General features: G+C 46.4%; 1 protein-coding gene across 5 annotated transcripts; it reads right to left on the bottom strand.

Annotated features, from left to right (window-relative positions):
- Positions 1–940: 940 nt before the first annotated feature.
- On the bottom strand, positions 941–17477 carry LOC144730233 (protein NLRC3-like). Of its 5 annotated transcripts, XM_078610862.1 has the most exons (10): positions 17038–17466; positions 13275–14686; positions 11363–11543; positions 8624–10567; positions 7592–7788; positions 6045–6131; positions 5683–5766; positions 5074–5157; positions 4634–4717; positions 941–3629 (listed from the first exon to the last, which is right to left on the bottom strand). In XM_078610862.1, the coding sequence occupies exons 4-10, from the start codon at positions 10523–10525 to the stop codon at positions 3533–3535; spliced, it is 2535 nt and encodes an 844-aa protein (XP_078466988.1). In that variant the 5' UTR covers positions 10526–10567; positions 11363–11543; positions 13275–14686; positions 17038–17466; the 3' UTR covers positions 941–3532. The 5 variants fall into 5 exon arrangements, with proteins under 5 accessions (XP_078466988.1, XP_078466989.1, XP_078466986.1 ...); XM_078610863.1 differs by lacking the exon at positions 11363–11543 and having other exon boundaries at positions 6045–6125; positions 17038–17468; XM_078610860.1 differs by lacking the exon at positions 11363–11543 and having other exon boundaries at positions 17038–17465.
- Between the last annotated feature and the right edge of the window lie 704 nt (positions 17478–18181).

Raw genomic sequence — 18181 nt, 5'->3', positions numbered from 1 at the left:
AAATAACATGAAATAAAATAGTTTTTAGCCGCGTGACTCACAATGCACAAAAAAATTATTGGAGTTGCGAGGCACCTGTCGAACCACTCTACAAAAATTAAATTTGCCAAACCTCATGGATTTTGGGGGTCTCGCCCCACGGAAAATTCGTTTCCGCGACCCATGGGGGAACACTTTTTGGATTAGCCAATTGAAGCTCATGGCGGGACCCCGGGGTCCCATAAGCCCCCGACTCTCACATAAACTGCGTTGCGACGTCATTGTCTGTTGAAGGCGAACGACACGGCAATCAATTCCTCTCGACGAGCTCTACACGATGCGCTAATAAACGTTTCAAAATTTTGTTCCTTCTGCGCATTCGTCCTTGTTGCGCTTAGATGACAACAGAATGATCCGCGCCATGTGGGTCGTGGCGTTTGTGTGCGCGGTGGGACGGAGTCGCCAACAATAAATAAATAGATTAATTACGATTTTTACTTTTATTTGTTCGGGACCCCGGGGTCCCGCCATATGGTTCAATTATGAAGGATGTCTTTGGAGTTGTATTGCACTGTTTCTAATGCAAGGAAATGTATATACTTTTGCAATTGGTACTTACAAGACTTAATCTTTTTTACCTATTTATTTTAGCGATTTGTTTACCTTTCCTCTACCTTGCACTTCATTTGTTGTATTGTGTGTTGTATTGTGTGTTGTATTGTGTGTTGTATTGTGTGTTGTATTGTGTGTTGTATTGTGTGTTGTTGGAGCTTTCTGACCCACTCCCACTGGACGCCTCTGAAAAAGAGCTTCATAGGTCATCAGATTTCTCCAGGATAAATAAAGATTCTGATTCTGCAAGCACCAAGCCACTTTGTTTCTGTGTAAACATGTATAAGCAGGTTTCCACTTTTGATCCAAAAGCTGGTCCTACTTCTTTCATGACATCAAGAGTTAGTCCACCAATCCAAGAACTTTATTTAATGCTTTACAATTAAGATTGCAAGTTTAACTTCCACCCGTCTTGCTGACAATATATAGCAAACTGTGATAAGATGGCTGTAATTCCTCCACGTTCAGTAGTATAACCAATAAGTGTTTCCTAAAAACAAGACAACTGAACAATTATAGTACTAAGAAATAATGTAATTAACAGGATGACGACGATATATAACAAATACGATGGCTCAAATGCTCCAAGATTCAATCATAAAAACCAGAGAAAATTGCAAAAATAACCCAACAATCTGAACATTATAGTGCAAAGAAATAATATACAAATAGCTGAATGCATTAATACTGCTTTAAAACAAAGATTGTGCACAGACCAATGAGTAAATAAAATAGTATCACCACAAGACAAATATTTCCGCGTTCAGCACTGAGGTTGTGGCGCCACCTCTGACACGCGTTCAAGTAAACAGGAACTGAATTCACACTTCCTGCTGGCAAGGCAACTTGCTTATCCACCGAGATCTATTCAGAAAATAAAACATTGAAGGATATATATATTGCTCATTGCTCTTCAAGTAAAACAGATACATTCTTTTGAGGTATCTGAAATAAATATAAGTAGATACACGATTCAATTGGGCCTTGTATGCAGACGGGGAAGCCGCTGGCGACGGCGTGGCATGTTTCTCCCATTACTCCGAGGATCCCCTAGAAACAAGCCGCTTTGTTGGGGGAACCTTTGGGATTTACATAGAGTTGTAAATCTCCTCTAAGCATGGTGCGTGGTGTTAGCGAGGCAACGTGCACCGACCCACAGGTCTTAAATAAACGGGATGAAGTTAATGTCTTCGTTTCATTGAGCGAATTGTTATAGGCCGTATTCGTATTCATCACATGCTCGTGGCTTAATGCCATGATCCACTCGTGCAATTTTAGGGCAATCGTGTTCCGGCATTAACCATGAGCTATGGCAACTTGGTGGTGTTTGCTTAACAATGACTGGTCTATAGAGTGAGATCATCTGCAGTTCACATGACTCAAGCGGCCCATCATGGCCCATCAGACCAACTCACCACACCATCACTCCACGTCACCACACCACCATCTCCATACTATCGCACACGTAAAAAAATATTAACAAGCCAAACTATTGCCTCGCATCCAGACTTAAAAGCCACCACATCTTTTTTAAAGAGGGCGAGACAGACTCGTCACGTGACCTCTGCATCTGATCCGATTGCAACTTGCCATGCCAGCTGCCCACGAGGAGGAGCTGCGATTATATTTGTACAGATTTTTTTTGTTTCCATAATTTGTTTTAAAGTCTACCATGTACACACCAAATATATAGTACAGATTTGACCTTCAAATTACAATGCTGAACTTGGAATTATTGCGCGAGACGAAAGAAAACTAAACACCGACTTGAAAAAGGTCAAACCGCAATTCACTTGGGGTCACCCCGCAGTAGTAACAGAAAGCCATGGCCGTTAAGACGAGATTTCTTTCATAGCAAAAAGGCACTGGAGTGCTTCACACAAGGCAACGGTCGTGCGATCTAGCACAAGGCAGCAATGGTGAGGGGTGATGGCTTCAACGCCTGTGGTGACCTCTTGACCGCATTGTTCCGTAAAAGGTCTGTCCCGCTCACAATGCCACACACGTTGATAACTTCACTCGGAATGGCATTTCATATCCTTGTCTATTCACATATTAGTGCCACAGTCACCTGTAACTTCATTTTGTGTTTCTACTATCAGTCTAAAATGATTTGCCCGAGCCGATTTGCGCTAACGGGAATTTTATATCTAACTTTGATTTAACAGTGAGTCATGTTCGTGCAATATGTTCGATTTCTCATGTGATGGTTGTTTTCGGTTTGGATTTCTTGTTTTGCTTGTCATTTTGGCGACTGTAACACTCTTGCAAATGAGTTCTCATCACGAAATTAACTTTGACACTTGGAAAGTGCCCAAACAGATGGATGGCCTCCAAATTCCACTTTTTATCATTTGAATACTGGCCAAACAAGTATTAAAAGGTCAGGTACCCACACAGTACTCCACCACGACGAGTGGTCGACAATATACTGCGGTGTATACTTTTACATTTTGGGTGGACAACGGCAGTACTGGATGAAGAGACTTCACGAGGCATGCCACCTGGTGTAGATATGCCTTGACAAATATCTACCAGCATCATTTTTCCAGCATTTAGTGATGTACTGCTGACCGTGATCATTCCAAAAGGACAGTGCTTTACTCATTACCTGAGAAAATAAGCGACCACCTTGGCTTGGATTGAAACCCAGTGTTCTTTGAGTTGTGGGTCACATCGTTCCAGCCACTGCACCATCTGGTGTAGATCAAGAGTCATATTGAAGAAACCCCAGAGGGTGCAACTAATTCTACACGTACTCTTCTCGAGTTTTCAGTGTAATCACTCATCGCAAAGCTGCTCACCGACGTATCTGTGTAGGTACGATCAATGTTGAGCTTCATAAAATCAATCACCTCCGTCGACGTTAACTGAACTGCACACCTCTCTTTATGCAGCAACGGAGCGGAAATGGCCGATGATGATGATAAAACGCTGATTTTCAAGATCCTTCGAAGTAGATCTCTAGGTCGGCCTTCTCCTCCTTCAAGACTTTCAGCATATCTTTGGTTGTTTTAGTGAAGTTGTTATCATACAGCCTGGAAGAAATACAACCACAAAGGTTAAACTTTAAACAGGTGTCATACAAATCAATGAAGACATTGCCTCTTGACAACGCGTGCCGATTCTGTGATTTAAAACTGCTTCTGTGTTTGTATTACAAAAATGTATAGTTTTACATATGAACAGACAATAAAACACAATCGTCAAACACCGAAAGCACGCGGATGTTCCTGAATCCAGGTTTACCATTGTCGTAAACAGTCTGAAAAACACAACATGAGTATTTAATACCGAGCGTAGATGCACACACCTGCTATCAAAAGCATATTCGTCAATAACACTGGCCTGAAATGAAACCATAAATAATAGTTTAACAATTTGTGGAAAAAATATATAATAGGCGACGTTGACACCACATTATCTTCTGGATACGCTTTGTGATTGCGTGGTCTGGGTTGGAGGGTCGCACAAACGTCATCACGCGTGGGAAACGTCCTGCAGACCGCGTCATGGCCTGCGAGGCAGTACACCAACAAGGTTGCTACAGCAATAAGGTTGCTGGCCTGCCGGTGTGGATGTTTAAGCGAATGCATTTCTGTGTGTACGGCTTTCCACTGGGCTCCATAGATTCCTGTCATGCAAAAAAAAAGCTTAAAATGGAACGAAACCCAATGCACAACCTTCAACAACACTGACAGAGAAGGGAGAGCTTTTTTTTTTTTACAAAAAAATTAATCGGTCCAACATTTAAAGAAAGACGCCCGGGGAATAACAAACATGTCTTGCAAATCAGAAGAAGTATTCCTGGTTAAAATAACTATTATCATTTTAGGGAATGGTTATCCTTCGCAGCATATTTTAGAAAATCTAATTAAACTACAGGGCTGTGCTTTCAATGTAGGGATGCTACCTTCACTCTTCTTCGCCACCGCAATTGTAACGACCGCAACAGTATTTCACGTTTCTGTAATGCAGTATGCTTTTGCCTTGTGAGGTGGTAAAGTAGGCTGTGCGCCAGTGCCATATGAATGCCACGCACCAGATCTCCTTCATTCCTCTGTTGAGCCGAAGACCTTCGACGATATATCTTCCTCCCTCGTCGCACATATGATTGTCTCTCAACCTACAACATAAGAAACATTTTCTTATACACCGAGGAAGAAAAATCGTACGTACGTACGGATTCTATAACACTTTCCATTAAACTTTTGTCCTCAGCGGGGGAAGGACAACAAACGATGCTATGATGTAAACGCGTGATGTTGCGAGATGACGTCACACGTAATGGCATCACGAGGAAGCGAGGTGCGTGCACGTGGAGTGTGACGTCATTGCCTTGGCCTGAAGAAGCTTATCCACTTGGCGCTGGTTTTTAGCGCCAACTCTTGGGCAACCCTTTCATTAATTGGGCAACTTATCTGTAAGGACATGTCTAAAATGGTAACACCACTTTATAACTTTATATGCGTAAATACTAACCTCAAGTTGGTTAAAGTTGTGTTGACCTTCAGCATCTCTCCGATGTAGCGCGCTCCCTCCGCACCGATTTTGTTGCAGGCGAACCTACGGCGTCAAAGGGTTGGAGGGGGGTCAGGCAATCCAATGCGACGCATTTCGACCCGAAAGAAACGATTCCTAATTATGTGACTAAACCGTCCATGATGAGACGCACAACCTGAGAGCGAGCGTCCCGGAAATGGTCTCGTGGCCAGTGCACTGATCAGGCACCGCTGTGATCCTGGGTTTGAATCTGGGTTTCAGACACCTGCGATTAAACTGGGTGGTCAAGTGTGGTTAGTTAATGGTCTCAACCAGGTCAAAATTAACTCCTCAACAAAATCACCACGTATAATTTCTCCTGCGGTTGTGAATAAATAAAAATATAGCGTGGTTGGAGTGTCACGCGACGAGCTCCAGCCTCATGTTGCAAGGAAAGAGTAAAAGTGCTGCCTCCTACTGCGTGCCACTGGAAGTGATCTCCGAGGTAGCTCTGCAACGTCTCGGAACGGGGAAGGGTTAAAGAGGAAGATCCGGGGGAAAAGCTAGCACAGGTGGCAACGCGAGTACCTCAAGGTGGCAAACCCTCACCTGAGGTCATCCAAGCTCGTGTTCACCATCAGGGCCTCTGCCACATGTCTGGCTCCCTCGGCACCGACATTGTTGTGAGTAATGCTGCAAGCGAATGTGCAGCGAAACATATTTTCAGACGACGTATTCATGCGTACGACACACGAGTGCACACGCACACTAATGTGAACCTATGAACAGCGGCGGAAAGCTTTTAAGGTGGAAATGTTAAATGTAACCAAAGCTTAACGTTTCTTAAAATAATCGAACAACCCGACGTAAAATAAAAGGAATCTGACATTTGTAACATGCTTGTACTGCCAGTTTCCCGGCAGGTTTTACTGTAATAATAACGATGTGTTTTGGTGCCATTCAGTACTTACTAGAGAGCCTTTATCCGACAATCCTCGCTGCGCAGGGCTTCAGCAATCACCTCTGCTCCCTTCTCCCCCAGTTTGTTGTTGCTGAAGCTTTCACAGGATACAAGAATACATCTTTTTTTAATAGTGCGCCCTTTAAACCACAGTGTCTCAGTGCTTAACCACGTGATGAATAATTAATAAACATTGAACATTTTTCTTCCAAAAGTATTTTATTGAAAAAACGATGGAGGTACACACAGATGGCATTGTATGGGAATTGACAATAGCATAGACAAAATGCGGAGTACAATGATTATTACCAACGTATTATATTTTGAATCTGCCTATGCCATGTGCTTCAATAAACTCTACATCCCTGGTGTATACTTCCTTAACTTGGATAACCCTCGATAAAACTGTATTTAAAAAAAGGGTTAAAATAACTTAAAAGGAACGTGGAGAAAAAGATTAACAGCAGCGGAAAGAGGAGAAAGGGAGAGGGAGCTTGGAGGGAGCTAGAGAGGCAAGGAAGCAGGGGTACAGCAGCCAAATACTCTAAACGCACGTTGTTTCTAAGTGTGGAGGGAGAAACCTGTGGGAAAAATCGACGTGACCACGGGGAGAAATCTACAGCAGGCGTCAGGGTCGGGATCGAACCCACGACCTCCTGTATACCAGGCGAGGTAGTTAATATTTCGCCACCGTGGTGCCCTTATGACAAGGGGCAAGTAGATTCCAGAGAAAAGGCAGGGAAGTTGGAGACATTTGGGGTGGGGGGGGGGTAGGGAGTAGTAAGTTTCTGGGGGTCAGGAGTGCAGATCGCTCCGTGCCACGACCTTCAACCCCCAGTAAAAAGAGAGTATGATGAGATATTAATTGTGGGAGGGCGTCAACCCGAAAGATACCGAGAGGGAGTGCCACATCGAGGTGGTAAAATGGGAATCGGAGTGCCCACCCAAAGGGATTTCAGATTGAATTTCGATTTGGAGAGTAGGGATATGTAAAAAGACCAGATATTTTGAGAGGCGGAAGAGAGGGAGCGATGAAGGAGGATAGATATAGGGGGGGACAAAGTTGCAGAGGATTTTTGAGCCCGAGGTCATGGGAAATGTGGCAACGGATGAGGGAGCCAGCGAAAGGGGAAAAAAACGAGTGAAGGGTGGAGTTCACGCGATCGGGTGGGAATGCGGGGCAGCACCATTTTGAGCCATCTGGAGTTTGTGAAGGTGGACATCAAGGAGGCCGTAGGAGGTGGGAGTCACGGTGGCCAAGTCAAGAAGCGATGAGGGCACGGACACGCAGCTCAGCAGCATGAGCCACAAAGTACACAATGTGACTTTACTTGCATACGTAGAGCCCTTTTACCGACCTACTGCTGGGCGAGAGAAACTCCATGGTGTGCGAGTCGCGAGGATTATTTGACCGTGCTGTACCAAAGTTGACACTTGAAACAACCATGCCAATGTATCACCGCTCCAGCACACTCGGTGTGTTGGAGAGCAATCGCCAACAATTAACAATTCGGTACAAATTTGAAGTAATAACTCGCGCTACACGTGCACTCGTACCACATCTTGGAGTAGAGCGGAAGGATGGGGAGGAGGCGTCGGAGGCCTTCGTGGTTCAGGTCGCAACCCTCGAGCCAGAGCGGCAGTTCTTGCCGGGAGGACGTCGTCAGCTCCAGCTGCAGCAGAAAGGCTAGTGCCGTGTAGTCACACGGGCGCAACGTTTCGACCTTCCCCCTTCCGTGCAGCAGCAACTTCACCTACAGCGCGCAAAGCCACGGGAACATTCACAAACGCATTCCACCGCCGGCGGTGGAGTGGTGGCGCAGCGGTTTGCGTCCTGCGATTGGTAACAAGAATGCATAGCAACCCTCACTTTATAGTCTGCGGCACGATAGTTGTCGCCATGTTCGATTCTCTACATATGCATACCTGTCAACGCATACGGTTTACCCGTATTCTTGTACAGGAAAATTGAGTTCAGGTCCATACGTCGTACAGCCGTTTCAATACGGGCAATTTTGTTTTGTTCTATTTGTTTGTGTTTCTTCCTTGTGATGGGACTCTGTGGGATGACCGTTGAGAGTTATAGGGGCACGGGGTGACCAATAAGGTCTGAATTTGTCTGTAATAATGTAGGCACTGATAAGGGGTTGACAGGTATGCATGTGAGAAAACACTTTTTTAAGATGCGGCAGAAAAAACATGATGAAAGTATCACTGCAAAGTGCCTCTGCAGCATATTTTCTGTATCAATATGCTGGTTTCGACCTTCTGGGTTCAGAGAGCCGCTTGCTTAAACAAATATTTTCTTACATCATAAAACGCTATTTCTTGCTCAAGCCACTGCTGGCAGAAGGAAATCCACGGCAGGAATCTCCACAGCATGCCGAATCAAACAGAGGGAGCCCTGGAAAGCTCCTGACAAAAGGTATTGGGCCTACTCTTCCACGCCTGAACAGATATCTTGGAAAATGCTTTATAACATCGTTCTGCAAAGCGAACAGGCCAAATAACCACCAAAATACCTATTACAATTATCACGTGCAGTCGCAAAGTTTTTGCGCCTATGTCTGGGCCGTGTTAAATGCTCACCGGCTCCACAATGCTGGTGATGCGCAGTTCCTGCAGGCAGTACAGGACGTTGATCGACTGCTCCGGCGGGAGCTCGCCGTGGGTCACCATCACCTCCAGTTTGGCCGCCACAGCAGCTGCGTCGGGGCTGCTCCGCTCGCCCAACAGCCCCGGCAGCAGCTGCTGCGTTCGCTCCGACAGGAGTCCCGCTGCGAAGCGGCAGAACATGTCGAGGCGGCCTTTGCCCGAGTGTTCTTGCGACGCCCTGACGGCGCACAAGAACTGCCTCCGGAGGTGCCTCTGCCGGTTGAAGAGCCTGCCGACCCACGCCCTGCCCCGGGCTGCCATCCTAGCCGCCGGGCCGTACTCCTCGCCGAAATATAGCCGGCAGGACGGGAGTACCGCGACGACGAAGTACAGCGCGGCCAAATACTCCTGCAGCGTGAGGTGAGTGAAGTGGAACACCTGCCTGCACGACATGTTCTCCTGCTTCAGGAATTCACGCAGGAACATGCTGGGCACGTTGGACAGCACCACGCCGTTGGCTCGCAGGAACTCGTCGGTAAACTCGTAGCTTTGAGAGAGCATGCCAAGAAAGCTGACCTTCCCCAGATTGAGAATCCACTCACGGTACTTCGTCAGGTCCCTGCACAGGACGCGAACGCTCCGTGTGTCCTCTGTGCCGTGATAGGAGATGATGAGTTTTAGGAAGGTGGAATATATCTCGGTCATGGTCTGCGGGCCATTGCTTGGATCGCTTTGTCCCTGTGGCAGCATATCCTTCAAAGAGTGTGTGACTATCCAGCAAAATGCTGGAATGTGACACATCAATAACAGGGGTTTATTCATGTTGATATATCGTTGGACATTCTTAGCTTTTTCCTCTTCTCCGCAGTGTTTCAAAAAGTACTCTTTCCTCTGCTCGTTTGAAAACCCCAAAATTTCAACAAAAAGCTGCACCTTGTCCTCAGGTATTGTCCCACAAGCAGCTGGCCTGGAGGTCACCATAACCGTCGCATTTTCGAGCAGGCTTCCCCGAAGGATATTCACGAGCATGTGGGGCAGACTCTGGGGGCGACGCACATCGGTGCATATCGGAGTCGACTCAAAATTCAGGTCGAGCTTGCTTTCGTCCAGACCATCGAAGATGACGAGCAGACCTTCCTGCTCGTCCTTAAGCATCTTCTCCAACTCATCCTTCAGGTGGCTGTAGTGTTTGACGACCAGGTCGTGCAAGCTCATCTCTCGTTCCAGCTCCTCCTGATTCAGCAGCTTGAAGGTGAAATGCAAGATGGTGTGAAACTGCAGGAAGGCCACCTCGTCTGCCCAGTCGCATATGATCTTCTGGAGAAACGTGGACTTCCCCACCCCGGCGATGCCCAGCACGAGCACAAGCCGGGGCGCCTGACCCGCCACGTCCAGGAATATCCGCTCGTTCTCCAACACGTGCGTGAAGGAACCGTCCTCGTTGGAGAGCGACTGGTACCTCTCGATGTTGTCCAGCACCTCGTTGCTGGGCCTGTCCGTCACTTTTCTGCTGGCGACGATGGTCGTCGGCACGTAATGAGAGCAGACCATCTTGCCGCTTTGCCCGGACACCCCGTATTCATGCACAGCCTTGTGCCTTTTCTTCAGGCACTCCCGATGCCTCTGCCGTTGGGGGCTCCGCGCGGTCTGCGAAGCGTACTCTTGACCGTCCATGACTCGGAGGAATATTTCGCAGCTCTCCTCGCCCCTGCCACGTAGCCTCGCCAGGAGCTCTCGCGCCTTGTCGTCGGGAACCTTCCCGGCGCGTACGCGATGGACGTCATCCTCCACCAGCGCTCCCCTCGCCAGCAGGACATCGAGGACAGGCTCGATGCACGTCCTCAGGGCCTCCACGAAGCCAGGAAGATTCTCCCTCAACCGGTTGACATTTGCCATTTACTGGGGTTTTCACGCGCTGAAGCTGCTCCAGATGCAGTTCTGTAACAGAAATAAAAAAAAAACGAACAGGTTAAATACAAGATCATGGGTCACCTCAGTCGCATTATAAAAGGTATAGGGGTAACAAGGTAAAGGTGCAGCCCTGAAATGTTTTGCTCTTGCCACGACTGGAAGAGGGGTCAGCACTAGAGCGAGCTCTAGAGAACTCCTCTATATTTTGGCCTACTCTTTCACACTATTCTATAGACAGTAATACTCCCTCGCCAAACACGGACTTGCCAACCACGGCATTCATGTACACACGCTTTATTAGTTGTATACCAATTTTACCAAAGGCGGCCGAGACATTTTGAGTGTCCACGGCTAAGCACGGGTCCCCAAAAAAGCATTCACAACGTTTTGGGGGCCGCGCGGTTCTCGTCCGCGCCACCGTGGCGCTGCGCAGCTTGCGAGCCGTCCGTCTGTCTTGTTGACCGCGTCGCACCGCAATCACGCAGCGAGGTGAACCGGGACTTACACACAAGACAAAATAATGCAGCATCCATCCAGCCTAACTTTTATTAATGAACCGAAACAGCACCACCAATCCAGCCAACATCACCACTGTGCCTGCTTCCTCACCTGCCCACTCACCTGTCATTAATGGCCCGGAGGAAGAGGGTGGGGCTGAGCCCTTCCTCCCCACGTCCCCCATTATCTCATTGTCATCATCATAATCATGGACTTCTGCCCTCAATATAAAAATGTAAAGTTCACTTAATGTTTATGTTTGATTATGTTATTGTGTAATGTACTGCATTTGATTAGATTTTAGTTAAGAAATAGGAAACTTACTTAATCCACGACGAGTCTGACCGCGGCCGGAGTTCCCTTGACCCCTTATTGCCCATAGGCCCCCTGTTCTTTGTGGAACAAACCACACGATTGTCTTGTCCTATTCATTTACCACGTAGCAATGTGGCAGACACCCAGAATGAATGCAGGCAGTAACAACCGACCAAACCGAGAAGTCCGACTGCATGAGATGGCATAAAAAACACACACAAAGCACCAGGCAACGTCGCAATGCCTCTTATTGAGGCAGCAGCCCAACTCAACCAACCGGTTCTGATTATTTATTAATATTATTATTATTCCCCGTTCACCAATGGCATCGGTCGTTTTAAGTAGTTTTCATTTATATATATATGTAAGTTACAAAACAGGTACGTGTAAATTTGCTTGATTGAAAATATATAATTAAATAAAACCGAATTGATATTGTACATTATATACTCAACATGCTTGTGTCTGATTAGACACGAAGACATGTGTAGCGGCTCACATAAAGTGGTGTATTTTCCCATTAAATGTCACAATTGCAATCCGGATTAATACAGTATAGTGTAGTAAGTGCAAATGGACCCCAATACTCTGTAGAAGAAAAACGTTGCAACTTGGACTAGCAGGGGAAAGGGAGTCTTATTTATCTTATTTTACACAGCGAAACAGTCATTGGTAGAGGAAACGAGGATTGGGTCGGGGGAAGTTCAAGGCCTTCCTCTTTTTATCGACCTTGAACAGTGGCAGCAATTAAACCAGATGTTGCCTCTCAAGATTATTTTCCAAGGATGGCAGGGTGGGAAGTGAATTCCATGCTGGCAGAGGCAATTGTACGTGTGGAGAATTCTAACCGTTTTTTTACTTCCCATAAGCTCTGCCAGGCTTGAAAAGAACTTCCACAAACATCAGAATTCGTGCAGTGGAAAACAACCAAGTGAAGTTCTGCCCATCCGCTGAAAATATCGCCTGGGGCACCATGAATTCAGATGACACGGCCTTTCTGGTACCTTCGAATATGCTGGATACGGTATTGGACTCCAGCCACGGGTCAGTGTCACCGTGACCTTACACAACAAATAACCTTTAGTTTCATTATAGTCTTCAAAATGTCATTACGTCCCATTACAGAACAATGAATAACACTGGTCGCGAAAGCCTACGTGGTGTTAAGCAGAACAAAAAGCCTCCGCACAAGTGAACACGTGCAAAACAGCACTTATTTATAGTTGGCTTTAAGACGGGCATTAAACGGGTGCAAGTGGCACAGCGGTACCGGGAGCTCGATTTCCGCAAAGGCTAACACAGCAGTGGCGAGCGGAACTACCGTAGTTGTGGCAGCCCTCCTCCCTTGACAAACCTGCACGGACCAGCGTGACGCGAGGCTCAACGACCACCAAGGCCGACCCACACAGCGTGGGGAGGAGGCCTCCATTCATCAGTGGATTGACAAAGGGGCTGCACGTTATAATTAAAATGTGAAAGATTATTTTATACGTAGGATTTCATGACTGATATGATTCATAATTAGTTAATTTTGGATTAGATCGTATAAATATATATATATTTTTTAAACTCTAACTCTCAACCACCCAAGAGCCAATCGTATGAAGTTGTGACATTGGGAAATATGCCAACTGATTCGGGAATGTTGAAAAGCAAACAACATTTGACAACTTTGTAGGACCTCACCTTGTACAAAATGGTAGCGTCCGAATCAATTGGCACATTTGTCCACGTGACAAGGTTATTTGATTGGCTGTCAGGTTGTGTAGCAAGCCTATGGGTAAAAACGTAATTTCTGTTATATTATTTTACCATGTAAGGCCCACGGAGATAAACAGCTCCTTTTCAGAAGCGACCTGGCTACAAATGATAGCTCAACGAAGTGGCTTATCATGTGGACATTTATAGCAGCAGCCAATACCTTAAACGCGTGACGTTGATTCTAAATGTGGAGGGAAACACCAGAGAACCTAGAGAAAAAATACACGCAACCATGGGGAGAACATGCAGACTGCAAATATACAGGCATCATGGTCGGGAACGAACCCACGACCTCCTGGATACCAGGTGAGGTAGTTAACATCTCGCCACCGTGGTGCCCTACACGATCTAACCCAAAATAAAAATTTTTTTTATAATGTGAAACTTTCTCTGCTACAAATAAAAAGACTGCTTTCACTAAAAAGGGAGAACTAAGTGAAAACGTTGAAAACCCTTTCCCGTAACATGAGCAAATGCCGGATATTGTGTGGTGAGGTTTATGATTTAAACGTGCATTTCCCGATATGGCACGCGCTTTTGTGCAACAATTTAAAAATACATCGGCTGGCAGAGAAAAAGCCCAACGAGATTGGGAAATGCGTGTACTTTACAGCAAAGTCATACTGCAGCAAACGGAACTATAATGTAAGAGTTGAGATTTTGCATTCGGCAATGTTGTGCCGCTTTTCACTTTATTTTGTCACTGAAGACAAGTTCAACAGTAATTTAGCTACTGTAATTAGAGCCCCAGTTAAGAGCCCCAGCAATATTACATTTAGCTTGAAGTGTCAAAAACAAATGGTACTACACTGCGCGCAAGGAAGTGATTGCCGCGACTGAAATAGAAGCCTTTTCATACACATAAGAAACTGATTGTTGTAATATTAATTGATGGTGAGGTTTTATTCTGGACACGTATTTGTAGCAGCATAGAACCATTTCATGCTACGGTGCGTTCCGTAATGATGTTAAACTCTGTGTTTAAATTTGTTGCACGAGAAATTGTGGTTATTATCTACCTCAGAAGTTGCCACGTACAGCGCGCGTACATAATGTGTTGTCCTTTTCAGGCATATCCCTGCACCAGAGATTTAGTTTTGGCTAACAATGTGTTTCGTTCACATTTAATTATATGCGAGGGATACTTCGAACAAATGCTCGAGTAAAACACTGCCAAAGAGGAACAGAGACTTTAGCACAACAAGAAAGCAACGTAACCAAGACCACTCAATCACAAATACCAAATTGAATGTTTTACAGGGCAGCCTTTTACTGGTTAGCGGTTGCACAAGCCAGCCTTGTTATTATTATACAGAGTTCAGTGGGACAAAAAAAAGGTCCGTTCCACCAGAAGGTGAACCTTAAAGAAACGATAGCTACCTTTGCGTTTAAAGACGTGTACTGTAATCGTCTGTGTTTGAAAAGGGCCCAATGAAACTGTAGTGTGTAAAATGCACTTCCTCTTATCACGTTGGAGCGACGTTTCCTCCAGGTGGCTGGCTGGGTTGTCAACGTTCTTTCAATCAGCAGCAGCTATGAACTAGCTGCCTACTCATTGTCCATACGCCCACACTAAATGACACATGCAAGAAAAATACATTGCACTGTACTGGCATTTAAATGTTACTAATGTACACACCGATGGGACCCGTCCATCATCATCACAATGGCGATGATGTAAACTTACATTCATTGCCACTCCACGTGTCTCACAATAACATACCACTTTTGTGCATTCACGTGATCACAACATTTGGACGAACACATTGGCAAATGGTAATTATTACTGGGACAGTCTTTACAATAGAGTACTGCACTTATTCTTCGTTCTTTCGGTAAGAGTACTGCACTGCATTCAATCGCATCTTGAGAAGTAACAGGGTCATTCAAATTTAAGCGGCGTATCAATGAACGCATCGCCCTAATAATATGAAGATAATTTAATGGACTGAACTCACATGACAATCAGCTGGACCACTCACCATTAAATGGTAAAACAAATAAACACCGCAGACCTATTTCAAGTACAGGTATAACCTTTACATGATGCATAATAAATACGAGATATACCGGGCTGTAATTATAATAGCGTGGAAGAGTAGGCCAATTAGAGGGGTTCTCTAAGATTAAAAGTTTTCGTGACTGCAAGGATCCATACTCTTTGGTTTTTTGGGTAAAGTCACGCAGGTGAAAAATATTAAATAAAAAAAATTAAATCACGACGTTTCGGAAGCAACACAAGCAACCTTCACCAGGTGTTGACTGCTCCAGCAAAATTACTGAGGCGTATGAAGAGAGTTATTCAGAGACAACGTGTTTATATTGGGTGTTAGGGGGGGGAGTCAAGGGGTGGGGGGGGGGCATGTGGCAGGCAGTGTGCACGGCCGGGCACGGGATTAGCATGAGTTAAGCCGATAGACAACCATCTAGATAACCATCTGTATTCTTTTGTGATGTCAGGGGAGGGGAGTTTGTGCACGGGTGCAGTATCTGCGCGACGAGTGATGGTGGTGTATCAGGCTGGGAGTAAAAAAACTGGAAGACATGGATATGGCTGTAAAATTATAAGGCAGCTAAAGTTTGACTTGGTTGATGATATCTGTCCAATGATTGCTTAATTTACAAACCATCCTCTCGGTTGAAGTTGTGTCTATGTTTGTATATCTGGATGGCTTCATGGACAAATCTTTACCGAAAAAACCGAAGCGTATGGGGTTCTCTAAGAGCCATCTCTCCCTCTCCTGTGGAGGTCCCACTGGCAGCCGTGTTGAGAGCAAGCACCATCAGAGCCACAGCTGTACCTTGACTCATGGATTGAATTTCAGTATTTCACAGAAACATGATTTTCTAAATGTCCCACAAAGGTTGGTCTTCCGACAGTGAAACAGTATAATGATCCACACCCAAACGCCACCCCGAGGGGCTTCTGAATGCCCAAACCTGTATTCGTACAACTATTTGCGACAAACATGTTATCATCTCACCAGCCACGAGCCCTCCACTACTGGGTCGCAGCAAGGAGAGACTGAAAACAACACGTTGCAGTAATATTGCTCTTGTGCGTGTGAGTGTACTGTATTGCTAGAACATTACAGGACTGCACCTCTAAGAGAACAAGGCTTTAAAAGGTCAAACCACTCACGTGCCCCTGGTATTCCCCTAATGTGTGTGTACGCACTGAGTGTGCCTCGCGTCTGTGGGGAGTGCAAGAGTCGGCCAGGAGCCCCCCGAGAAGAGGCTGGCAGGGGCTCCGTGCGGCTCCCTCTCGTGGCGAGAGCCGGAACATCGCCACGGACTCACCGCCAGCGGTTTCATTCTCAAGATAATTATCTTACATTTTCATAAAATTTTAAAAAGTCACAGTATTTCTACTATATTCTTGGCTCTTTCGGTAAAAAAGTTCTCCGTGGTCGATACAATCGGTACCAATTTGTTGCTTGGCCCATGATGGCCACCCAGCTGAATGAAACGCAGCACGTTTTAACTACCATTAGACTATCATATTGTCCGGATTATAAGACGCAAACAAAACTCTTGCTTGAAAATACGAGGGGGTGTTGCGTTTTACAATCCGGAGTTTACGGCATTTGTATTCATCTAAGCGACGAGCACTCGTACAGATACATCCTTATTGTTAGACGTATCCGTAATAAAACACAATGACGATCGCTTTAACTGGTAACACATTATGTTGGCAGTGGTGCACCAGGCACAATTGACAACGAGACAACTCAACACAGCCAACAGCAAGAGCGGATTCAAAATGAAAACAAGGAGACGTTTCGGGCAAGGGGCCTTCTCTGCACGGCGCAAGAAGACCACTGCGCGAAACGTGCTGCGAAGGGCCATTGCCCGAAACGTCGACTTCAACTGCCCACTTACAAATGCAACGTAGCGGTCTGGGTGGTGTAATCAGTACTCACCAGCTCGGCGTTGTCGGCGCGGTGATGCCGATAGCTCCACTCACGCTACATCCTTCAGCGCGTTGTGTGTGTGCGTGATCCCCCATCATTCACTCGCTTCTCTTGCTAGGCCGTGGTCCAACATGAACACACGACGACGCAGCGACATCTTTCTTCACAGCCACAGCAGGCAAATACACCCGGGCGGGCTGGCGCTGTGAGTGCAAGCGGAACACGTGGGCGGGCACGCACACCAGCTACTCGCTCTCTCGCTCTCTCGAGATGCCCACAATTGCCTTTGTTTGCTTTCACAACACCCACACTCGCCGCCTCTAACGCCGCCAGTAAAGTTTTCGTTAATTGGCTAAATACAACAGCCACCCCTCCCCCACAATGCGGAGGAGGAGGAGGGCGTGAACGTCTGAGACTTGGCCAAGAGGCACGCGAGCCGGTGATGATGGGTGGGTGACTCAGTGGGCTGCCTGCAGCGGCGTGGCCGGCTGATGCCACGTCCCCTGGGGGCTTCTCTTTGCCCGGGGAAAGTCCCGCGGTGGCCTTTAGTGCGGCTCCCGACAAGACACAAAAGTGAAAACACCCCCCATCATCATCACCATCGTCGTCATGGTGCTGCTGTCAAACCCCACGATGGTTTCAAATGGCGTGTCGGTCCTCACACTGACGATGTCTTAGGGCCGTCCATAAATGACGTCACGCGATTTTGGACGATTTTTTACCCCCCAGACCCCTTCGTTACACGGCGTCAAAAAAAGTCAGACCCCCCCCCATCAAATATGACGTCACAAAGCTCTGTCCCCCTCCCCCCCCAAAAAACATATGACATGCTTCAAATCGCTTTAAACTATTGTCATTGTAGTGCGTTTTTAATGTGGCGCTGCAATCAGATGTTGTAGGAGAAAACATTGATTAAAATGTCTATTTAATTATGGACGGCCCCTTATCGGCTCAAGTGGCCCCCTCTGAGCACACTCGAGTTGCTGGTGCGCTGTGCAGAGAGAGACCCAGAACCCCCCGCGGCGGATCGAGGTCGTTCCTCTCTCACGAGGCCCCTGACAATGTTTTTAACTCTGGAATGGGCTCAATGTCTTCGATAGCATGAATCCTCCACACACAGAGCATGGGAATTCCTCACGCTCTTCTGGCTGAT

This window comes from Lampetra planeri, chromosome 35, assembly GCF_965212315.1.
Source record: "Lampetra planeri chromosome 35, kcLamPlan1.2.h2, whole genome shotgun sequence".
NCBI lineage: Eukaryota > Metazoa > Chordata > Hyperoartia > Petromyzontiformes > Petromyzontidae > Lampetra > Lampetra planeri.
Note: the sequence above shows the minus strand (reverse complement) of the source record. Positions and strands in the feature narration are given on the sequence as shown.